The sequence below is a fragment of the Anolis carolinensis genome, chromosome 6 (assembly GCF_035594765.1).
Source record: "Anolis carolinensis isolate JA03-04 chromosome 6, rAnoCar3.1.pri, whole genome shotgun sequence".
Classification (NCBI taxonomy): Eukaryota; Metazoa; Chordata; class Lepidosauria; order Squamata; family Dactyloidae; genus Anolis; species Anolis carolinensis.
The window spans coordinates 57,228,677-57,240,274 of record NC_085846.1 but is presented as its reverse complement, the minus strand read 5'-3'; the positions used below and the strand labels follow the sequence as shown (position 1 = coordinate 57,240,274).

The following is an 11,598-nucleotide window of genomic DNA, read 5'->3' as shown; positions in this document are numbered from 1 at the left end:
GAGGAAGCAGGGAAGAATGTTGGGCGGAGTGGAAGCAGCTGGCTGGGAGGGGCGCATGCGCAGTGCGCGGCTCGACTGTGGCAGGCGCTGAAATTCAAATCTGCAGAGCAGTTGCCGAGGCTCGAGACGGAAGAGTCAGCCAGTTAGTTAGACAGAGAGGAGTGGCGCGCGAGGGGCCTCCGCCATGGACCCCTTCACTGAGGTGAGTGTGTGTGGGAGAGAGAAGAGATTTTGAAGGGACATTCTTCTCTTGCTCTGGAAAAAGCCCTAATAAACCGAGGGGGGTTGTTTCTGAGCCACGCAGCTTATGAGGCTGTATATTTCCCTGAGAATAAGTCCCGTTGTTTCCCTTCAGGCCTTCTGTCCCACGGAAGGCCTGTCTTCCAGTGTCTTTGCGCACAAGCCAAGACAGTCTCTCCGTTTTCTCCTCTTGCAGATAGTTGTCTTGAGCTTCGTGTCTTTTTCCTTGGCGTGGAAACAAACGGCTCCTTTTTCTTTACTCAGAGGAATGAGGCCAGCGGGTGGGGCTTTTCCAAACAGGCTCTTTTTTGGGCGTTGAACCTGAGGCGTTTGCAGGGCCCCTTTCTTTGGACATTTTCTCCAGCATTTTTCTTGTAGGGCGTAATAATCACAATATGTAACACGATTTTTGTTCCAGGGTTAGATGTCCTGCAGCATTTTGCTATAGTTTTTTCAGTGAATATCTCATTCACTCGCAACCAATTCAGTATAGGCTGGATCTACACCAGGCTTGGGCAAACTTCACCTCTCCAGGTGTTTTGGACTTGAATTCCCACAATTCCTAACAGCCTTGGTATTCTGGGTTATATAGCTGAGTGGAAGGGCCCTACACTGCCAGATAATCTGGGATCAGATCCTGGGATATAGGGCAGTGTAGATCTAGGACCCTTCCATACAGCCATATAACTCAGAATATCAAGACAGAAAATCCCACAATATCTGCTTTGAACTGGGTTATTTGAGTCCACACAGCCATATATTCCAATTCAAAGCATAAAATGCAGGATTTTATTCAGCTGTGTGGAAGGGGCATCGGCATCCACAAAAACGAAGTTTCTGGAGTAGAACAACTACTCTCAAAGTGCATACAGCACAATTAAACAGGAAATAACACTTTCAGACAAGGAACAGATAAGGTTTCGAATGTTGTTAGATAGTGTTATTTACAACACAGAGACTGGAACCTATTGGGCAGTTTGAAGCTGTATTATATGGTCCATGTAGACTGGTATAATGCACTTTAATTGCATTGAACTATGTTGACTCAGGGTTGCTGTGAGTTTTCCCGGCTGTTTGGCCATGTTCCAGTAGTATCGCCTGCATCTATGGCAGGCATCCTTAGAGGTTTGTGAGGTCTGTTGGAAATGAGGCAAGTGGGGTTTATATATCTGTAGAATAATAACAATAATAATAATCTGTGGAGTGTCTAGGATGGGAGAAAGAACTCTTGTCAGTTTGAGGCAAGTGTGAATGTTGCAATTGGTCAACTTGATTAGCATTGAATAGCTTTGCAGCTTCAAAGCCTGGCTGTTGCTGCCTAGGGGCATCCTTTGTTTGGAAAGCATTAACTGGCACTTGATTGTTAGTTGTCTGGAATTCCCGTTTCTGAGACCCCTTCCACACAGCTGAATAAAATCCCACATTTTCTGCTTTTAGATGGAATATATAGCAGTGTGGACTCAGATAACCCAGATCATAGCTGATATTTTGAGATTTTCTGCCTTGATATTCTGGATTATATGGCTGTGTGGAAGGGTCCTGGGTGGTGTCTTGATTCTGGGTTTATTAATACTGGTAGCCAGATTTTGTTCATTTTCATGGTTTATTCCTTTCTGTTGAAATTGTCCACATGCTTGTAGAATTCCATGGTTTCTCTGTGTGGTCTGACATGATGCTTGTCAAAGGGCCCTTCCACATAGCCCTATATCCCAGAATATCAAGGCAAAAAATCCCACAATATCTGCTTTGAACTGGGTTATCTGAGTCCACAGTCAGATAATGTGGGATTTTCTGCCTTGATATTCTGTGATATAGGGCTGTGTGGAAGGGCCCAGAGTCATCTAGAATTGTCAGACTACACAGAGAAGCCATTGAAATCCACAAACATGGATAAGTGCCACTTATCAACCCCCCCCAAACAAAAGATGCCCCCAGGCAGCAACAGCCAGGCTTTGAAGCTGCAAAGATTTTCAATGCTAACCAAGCTGGCTAATTTCAACATTCACACCTGCTTCAAACTGGCAAGAGTTCTTTGTTCAACCCACAGATACATAAACCCCACTTGCCTAATTTCCTAATTTCATAAACCTCTGAGGATGCCTGCCATGGATGGCGAAACGTCAGGAAAGAATCTTACTGGAACATGGCCATACAATCTGAAACTCACAGCAACCAAGTGATTCCAGTCATGAAAGCCTTTGACAACACATACGTTGACTCATATTATGCAGTTTAACATTATATGCATCTGCACTAACCGTACACCACAGTTTGAAACAGCATTATGTAGCTGTTTAGTGTATATGGGGCCTTGGATAGTCTCAGCTGGAGTAGACTCACTGAGACAATAGTTAAATGGTGAGTTCACGCCATAAATTCCAAAACCTGTGTCTAAAACAAAGAGGATAATCCCCCTTCAGACTTACGCAGTAATAGATGTGATATAAAATGTCTGGGAGGGGAGAAAGTGCAAAGATTAGAAGAGTTGCCCTTTCACTGATAGATGTTCTGGGCGGAATTGCCCCGGGAGAAGGTGGCACAGTTTGCCAATAGTCCCTCGGCTCCTGACTAATGGCAGAAACTATTGCAGTCTCTGCAGTCCTACAGCTGCCGTCTCTTAATGTCACATCTTTATAGGACCAATCAACAAATGATTACACTTGGATTCTGACTATATTTGTGGTAAACTAAAACAATTATAAAGTATTCTCTTAAATGAATTAATAAATATTGATGTGTATTGTCTGTAATTCTGCACAATCCTTACACTGCAATTCTATGGGGATTTGCTTAGTAGTTCTATTAGGCTAAATCTAATTTTAGTCCCAGCTACAATGATTCATTAAATTAACGAGATTGATACTAGGACTGCATGATTCATTCCAAACCAGGTTAATTAATTCCAAACCGTCTGCTTTAGTAGGGACTAAAATTGCATTTATCCCATGAGTTCACTGAGGCTTGTTCCCAAGTAAGTGTGCATGACAACCCTAGATTGATGTAATGGTACAAACTTCTTCAAAATTGATGAGTTCATTGACCTTTTTCCCCAGATAAATGTGTGGACTGTTGACTGAGAAAATGAAACTTATGTGAGTTATTTGTGTTTCATTCCTAAGGGCCCTTCCACACAGCCATATAACCTAGAATATCAAGCCAGAAAATCCCACAATATCTGCTTTGAACTGGGTTATCTGAGTCCACACTGATAAATATTTCAGTTCAAAGCAGAAAATGTGGTATTTTGTTAAGCTGTGTGGAAGGGGCCTTAGCAACTCTTAAAGGGTGCAGCCCTGATATGCCACACTAACTTCCTGTACCTAACACTGTAGAGTTTATTCCTGAGTAGACATGCATAGAGTTGTGCTATGGGTGCCATAGTTCAGTTAACATAAATTAATTTAAGAGACTAAAAGCAACTCTGCTGACAAATCATTTCAGATCAGTTCTTTTGGTTGCACAAACTGTTGAATGGCAAAATGGATGGTCATCTTACTGCTTGTGACATTGCATCTAAACTGTTTTTTTCCTTATTTGGTAATCACTGACTAGACAACTAGTTCCAAAGACATTCCTTTTTTCAAATTCTGTTTATTAAACTGAACTTCATTGTATGTGTGCCAGTATTCTTGGAAGTTTTCCCAGTGATACACACCCTGCTTATAGATCCAATGGAATGAATGTTTAGGTGTGGTCTGCCAATGTTAAACTTGTTTTTCATTTAATTGTGGGTGTGCTTTTTTCTTAATGTATCTGACTCTTGAAAGGATAATTTCTTTGTTCCACCAAAAATTATAATTATTGGAAATATAACATGTATTAAATGTTAACTTTCTATAAACTAGAATTAAAATAACCCAACTAGTCTTTTGATGACAGCTCCTTCTATTGCAGTCTTTTTCACCCTATTTATCCCAGAGAATTTCTTGAAAGCACTTTCAGGTCTCCGTATAAAGATTATATCAACAGCTCAATACTTTAAAATATCTATTTCAGTCATGCTTTCTGATGGAATTTCTAAGTGACTTTGTGTAGATCTGTGTCCAAGTTTGTCCATGCTTACAGATCTTTCCATAAGTTGAATATCTGTGCAGTTCTCACTCAGTAGCAGAAGAGAGGCAGCGAGCATATTCTTGCCTACAGCTTTCTTAGATCCCCAGGTAGTCTGGTGGAGTGTAAGATAATCACCTCATCAAAGTATCTAGAAATGTGCATTATTTACAGACTTTGCATGAGAGGCCTGTTTTCCATTCCATTTCAATTGCTTTTTTATCTTGACATTTTGTCCTGTTTTGATAATTAAATTGTGTGTCAGCTCCTGAATCTACATCCTCTATATAATCTTCAAATTGAAGCCAAGGCTAATGTTATTGATCAGTTTTTAGCCATTTGAAAGTATACAACTCAAAAATATCTCTGTATTTTTAGAGGTCATTTATCAGCCAAACACACAAGGTAAAAACAAATGTACATCACATAAAATGTCATCAACATTTTCAGTAGTTAAATATGGCATGTCAGCATACCAAGTCTAAATTGGAACAATTTAATTGAATGTGGCGGGTGAATGCCAAACGAAAACTTTGATATAATTAAATAACCCAGTTCTTTGAGTAGAATGATTAAGAGCAGGATTGGGCAACTATGTGTAGTTGGGGGGGGGGCAGTTTTTACTCCTTCTCACCCATGCAGGTTCATATCAGTACATTATGACTATAGGAGATGACAAAAATAAGTCTGGTGGCAACATGCAGCTTACCCTATCCCCACCCTTGATTTAGTGTTAGGATGTTGGTGAACTTTGTATCCATACCTAAAATAATTACTCAGATTGAACTCTTGAAAAATCTTTTGAGCTATGGCTGTTGTTTATTATGCATGTAAATATGAAATGAATACAGTACTTTCAAAACGAGCAAAATGACTTGTAATCAAAGTATTTTGTTTACTTAAGCTGTGCAATTCAGCTAGAGGATATAGCACCCCCAACTGGTTATGCTTGTTCACAATCCATCCCTTCCTTCCTTCCTTCCTTCCTTCCTTCCTTCCTTCCTTCCTTCCTTCCTTCCTTCCTTCCTTCCTCCTCCCCCCCCCCCCCGCGCCCCAGTATTTTGGATGATATCCAGAGATCAAGAAGGAGTTGACGAATTGTGTAACTATTGTGACATATTTTGCTATAATTTCAGAGCTCTATCATTAGCTACTAGTTGTCTATTATCAATTTAGAACCATTAGGTTTCAAGTAGCTTTCTGAAACTCTGCTGATTAAAATTGACAGGTTTCAAGGCTGCAACTTGATAGTTTTGATTACAGCTCTCATTATTTGCCAGTGCTTAATTCAATCTATCCTGTCATCTTTTAATTTGGCAAGTTCTATAGTTGTTCTTCAGTGTCCAAGTCTGCTTGGATCTCTGTTGCTCTGAAGAGAACACAGAAATTCATCTATTGGTTTGTAGAGAGCTTCAAGGAAGAGGGTTGTTGTATGTTTTCCGGGCTGTATGGCCATGTTCTAGAAGTATTCTCTCCTGATGTTTCGCCCACATCTATGGCAGGCATCCTCAGAGGTTGTGAGGTATGGAAAAACTGCGCACTATATCAAGGACTAAACACACTTCATAGAAAAGATCAGCAACCTCAAGCTAAGCACCAAGGACATCCTGATCAGCTTCGATGTGGTGTCCTTATTTACCAAGGTCCCAGTAGCTGACATCCTCACACTAATCAAACAAAACTTCCCAGAAGACATCACAGCCCTGTTTCACCATTGCCTCACCACTAGCTACTTTCAGTGGGACAATGGATTATATGAACAGAAAGATGGAGTGGCCATGGGGAACCCCCTCAGCCCAGTAGTAGCAAATTTCTATATGGAACACTTTGAAAAACAAGCCCTGGAAACAGCACCAAAAAAGCCAACTGTTTGGTTCAGATACGTAGATGACACCTTCACAATTTGGAGCCATGGAGAGGAAGAACTCAGCGGATTCCTGGACCACCTTAACAACATCCACCCAAACATCCAGTTCACCATGGAAAAGGAAAAGGAAGGAAAACTGCCATTTCTAGATGTTCTGGTCATCTGCAAACCCAATCAACAATTGGGCCACACAGTTTACAGAAAACCTACACACACAGATAGATACCTTCATAAAAACTCCAACCATCACCCAAGTCAAAAAAGAAGCACAATCAAAGCCCTGACAGACCGTGCACAAAGAATCTGTGAACCTCACCTCCTCCAAGGTGAACTAAACCACCTAAACTGGGCTCTACAGGCCAATGGATACTCCACCACAGACATCAGAAGAGCTGCAAGGCCAAGAACAAGCCATGAAAGTCAAGACAAAGATCCACCCAGAGGAAAGGTGTTCTTACCATACATCAAGGGAACCACTGACCGCATAGGCAAACTGATGAAGAAGCACAACCTACAAACCATCTACAGACCCACAAAGAAAATCCAACAAATGCTACGGTCAGCGAAGGACAAGAGGGATACTCTCACCTCTCCAGGAGTCTATCATATACCATGCAGCTGTGGACAAGTCTACATAGGGACCACCAAACGCAGTGCCCAAACACGAGTCAAAGAACATGAAAGGCACTGCAGACTAACTCAACCAGAGAAATCAGCCATAGCAGAGCACCTGATGAACCAACCTGGACACAGTATATTATTTGAGAACACAGAAATGCTTGACCACTCCAACAACTATCATGTCTGACTACACAGAGAAGCCATTGAAATCCACAAGCATGTGGACAACTTCAACAGAAAGGAAGAAACCATGAAAATGAACAAAATTTGGCTACCAGTACTAAAAAACTCAAAAATCAGAACAGTAAATAAGATGCAACACTCTGAGACATGGGAACGAGGGGCAGTTAACAAAGAATGCCCCCAGGCAGAAAGTAACTAGCAGATGTAGCCATTCAATGCAAATTAGGGTGATTAACTGGAACATTCACACTGGCAAGAGTTCTTCCCTCACCCTGGACTTCCCACAGATATATATAAACATTCCTTGCTTAATTTTTCCATACTTCACAACCTCTGAGGATGCCTGCCATAAATGTGGGCGAAACGTGAGGAGAGAATAATTCTAGAACATGGCCATACAGCCCTGAAAACATACAACAACCCTGTGATCCTGGCCATGAAAGCCTTCGACAACACCTTAAAGGAAGAGTTATTAACGTTTCACTTTCCTACACTGAAACTCTTAATCATAAGAATTATGCAAAAAGTTATCTATGATATCTATGAAATATTTAGAAACTTCTAGAACGAACCCGTGCGAGGAGAGAAAATTTACAGAAGAAAATGGCGGGACGGCCAACAGCTGCACTGCGAACTACAGCACAAACAAAAAGGAGCAGAGAACCATTGTCCGAAGCTGGTAATCAGCCACTTCAGCCAAGCAACGAAGGTATTTTCCCACAAACATTAGGTTTGCTGGTTTCTGTGCCTTGCACCTTCATTTTTCTAGTAATGTCTTTTCTTCTAGCAAATTGATATTACAATGTGGTAAAGCTAATTCTGTTTAATTTAGCATTTTAAATTGTGAGTACAGTATTAGTTTTTAATATTGTTTTTATTATTGTTATGCATTTCTTTATCAATTGACCTTTTTTGTGGGAAGATGTTATTTAATATTTATTTAACGTTAAAAAGCAATATTAATGGTTCACATCAGGGGTCCCCAAACTAAGGCCCAGGGGACAGATGCGGCCCTCCAAGGCCATTTACCTGCCCCCCCGCCCTCAGTTCAAGAAATGACTTGAAGGCACACAACAACAACAACAACAATCCTAATTAACTTGACTATCTCATTGGCCAGAAGCAGGCCCACACTTCCCACTGAAATCCTGATAGGTTTACAGTATGTTGGTTAAAATTATTATTTTTAAATATTGTATTGTTCTTTCATTTACTAATACTGTAAATGAAATATTGTAAATGAATGATATGGTAATAATATAATATATTGTGTATACATATAATATTTATTTATTTATTCCAGTATTTCTACCCCGCCCTTCTCACCCAATAGGGGACTCAGGGCGGCTAATAATAATAATAATACAATATAATAATATTGTATAATATAATAATATTAATTATATATTATATATTAAATGTAATATTACTATTAATATTATGGTATAATGGTATAGTATAATATAGTAATATATAATGCTAATATTGTGCTATGCTAATAATATAATATATTGTATGTGCATACAACTTGTAAGCCGCTCTAAGTCCCCTTCGGGGTGAGAGAGGGTGGGGTATAAATGTAGTAAATAAGTAATTGTTGCTGGTGTTTTGTTTTTGTTTTTTGCACTACAAATAAGACATGTGCAGTGAGCATAGGAATTTTTTTTTTTCCAAATGATAATTCGGCCCCTCCATGAATCCTGAGGGACCATGAATCGGCCCTCCACTTAAAAAGTTTGAGGACCCCTGGTTCACATGGTTATTAATTAAATGACACTGTGGGCCTGTATGATATCTGCTATCATTTACATTACTCCTACATTCAAGGAGGTTTATAGACAAAACTGTGATGTAGGTAATCTGGCTCCTTAGTATATATTTTTCAAGCAAGGTACCATAAAAGCTTCTTATACACAACAGGTTATTGTCTCATATGGAGAGTCTAAAGAAGATGAATTCTTATGCTAGTAATCACACGTCTTAACATATTCCTAGCATAGTTATATTTTTGCTTCCATTTGCAGTTTCATCCTGAAATTTATTTTCTTTTAAAACTTCTACAGAAAAGCCAAGTACAAAACCATCACCATCCAAAAGACGTTGTTCAGACAATGTAGATGTCCCAATTTCTCATTCAGAGAATGCATGCCCGATTAACTCTTCTATAAACCATGTTGCTCCTGAAGATAAACCTATATCTCACCCTGTTGCATCACCCATAAAGAATGAAGAGCCGGCCCCTAAATCTGAAGTCTCAATTTCTTCAGTTAAAACACGTATGCAAAAGCTTGCTGACCAACGCCGTTACTGGGATAGTGGTAAATGTTTCATTTTCCTTTTATTTTAAATTTGCATATTGCATATTTATAAAAAAGAACAATAAATGCATCTATACACATGTGTGTATATATATTAGGGATGTTCAGTTTTTTCATTATGCATTGTAAGTCACACCAAGTTCGTACTTACGATATGATATCTGACATGTGAATGAATGAATGAGACTTTATTTCTATCCTGTTCTTTCTCCCCGGTGGGGACATGGGCATGGCCTGCACCAAAAACTTAAGAATCCAAACTGACCCAGTACTTTTTTGTTTGAATTTTGTAAACCTTGGAAACCTCCCAAAGTCAGTTTCATTTTCAGTGCAAGCAAGCAAAGCAAAGCTAAAAAGACTGCCATTCCTCTTTAAATTAATGGCCTCTCGCCATTAAGAAAGGAAGTAGCAAGGGAGAAAGCAGAGTTCGCTGGGAAAGAAACCGAGAAAGCACAGAATTCTGGGAAGTTGTAGTTTGGGAAGGTAAGGCGCCCTATGCCAGATAATTCAAAAGGCCCTACCCTAAACTACATTTCCTAGAATTCTGCTTGGCATCAGAAAGCCCCAGTCAGGATGGGGAGAGATTTGTCCCTCTGTGGCAGCAGCCAGCCAGAGTTCCAATAAATTGTTGAATCTGCAAAAAGGACTGACTGATACTTCTAGTAAGTAAATCTCTGTGCTAGGCTGAGAAGAAAAACCTAAATGGAGGTTCTATTCGTTACTATGAGAGACATTCAGTGAGATAGCTGTTGGGGCTTTTTAAAAAAAAGTCTTTGTCATTTTTTAAAAAACTCCTAAAATACTTAGATGGATTGATATTTCTGAAAGTTGGGGGGAATGATTCCCTGTTATCTTATGTCATTGTATAGAAAATTCAAGGAGATAGCTCTTGTAGTTTTTTTTTAATGTGGTTTATAAAAACTTTGAAAATTTCCAAAAAATCTGTAGATAAGTGAAACATTATGAAACTTGATGGACTAACCATGGTTAATATGTTCTACCATGGTAGCAAGTTTCATCCCAATAGCTGTAAAAATGGGGGAGAAAGGAGCCATTGAAGTTGCCCTACATGCGCAATTATTACAATGTAAAAGTAACAAAATTTTGTTACTCGTTATAGTAACGAAATTTTCACTAATGATACCTTTAGAAACAAAATTCTGGTACTCCCAATTTTGTAATGTGTTCCCTCAATTGCACAGTTCTAAAATATACATAATGAAGTGCAATATTTTCTAACATCTAAACAGTGATTGTACTTAACTATGCCATTCCGTCTTCCCACTTGTCCTTCGAGTTGAAAATAGTCAAGTACAGTTATGTTTTTCTTTTACAATATTTTCCATTCCTCTTTCTAGCATAACAGTTATTTAAAAATTCCAACAGAAGTCTACTAGAAAAACTTTTCAGAATTTAGAAATTATTCCCAGTTTTTTGTGAATGTTTGTGCGTGTTTTTTCTTTGTTCATCATAGCAACTTATTCATTACTGCTGTTCCAGAAATGTTTACAATCTGTTCTTCTATTGAAGGCCTGACCTCTTTCAACATTGTGCATATAGCATCTATGCTGTAATTGTTACATTTCCCACTGGATAGTCAGAAATTGAAGCAATGCAAAAATATAAACAAACAAAACACAAGATTTCAATTTGAGGTCATATACATTATGCAACTTTCTAGAAATTAAGAAAATTGGCTCAGTCAGAAAAACAGATATACAGTAGAGTCTCACTTATCCAACACTCGCTTATCCAACATTCTGGATTATCCAACGCATTTTTGTAGTAAATGTATTCAATATATCGTGATATTTTGGTGCTAAATTCATAAATACAGTAATTACTACATAGCATTACTGCATATTGAACTACTTTTTCTGCCAAATTTGTTGTCTAACATGATGTTTTGGTGCTTCATTTGTAAAATCATAACCTAATTTGATGTTTAATAGGCTTTTCCTTAATGCCTCCTCATTATCCAACATATTCGCTTATCCAACATTCTGCCGGCCCGTTTATGTTGGATAAGTGAGACTCTACTGTACTTGTGTTTTGGATTAGCCCGAACTCCCCCCAAGTAGGCAGGTTGCCTTTGTGGCAGTTAGAGCAAAGAAGTAGCAGAACACTGGGCTTTTGGTATCCATGGGGGTTTGGTTCCAAGAAAAGTTATTCCATACAGTTACTGTGGATTGCATGCATCAAACTCAAGGCCCACGATCCAAATCCAGCCCGCCATGTCATTTTATGTTGCACCCCAGAAGCTGGAGTACAACTCCTATATTCCTCATATTTAGATGCCATGACTAGAGCCAATGGGTG

At 39.1% G+C, this 11,598-nt stretch overlaps 1 protein-coding gene across 3 annotated transcripts in view; it reads left to right on the top strand.

The window, feature by feature from the left end:
* The window catches only part of anln (anillin, actin binding protein), a 41,417-nt gene continuing 29,819 nt past the window's right edge, over positions 1 to 11,598 (top strand). For 2 of the 3 annotated variants that reach the window (XM_016994426.2, XM_016994425.2), the window contains exons 1-3: positions 1 to 202; positions 7,517 to 7,670; positions 9,025 to 9,279. In XM_016994426.2, coding sequence (XP_016849915.2) covers positions 185 to 202; positions 7,517 to 7,670; positions 9,025 to 9,279 — 427 coding nt within the window. In that variant the 5' untranslated portion in view covers positions 1 to 184. The remainder of the gene's footprint in view (positions 203 to 7,516; positions 7,671 to 9,024; positions 9,280 to 11,598) is intronic. The other variant, XM_008112851.3, reaches the window with a different exon arrangement.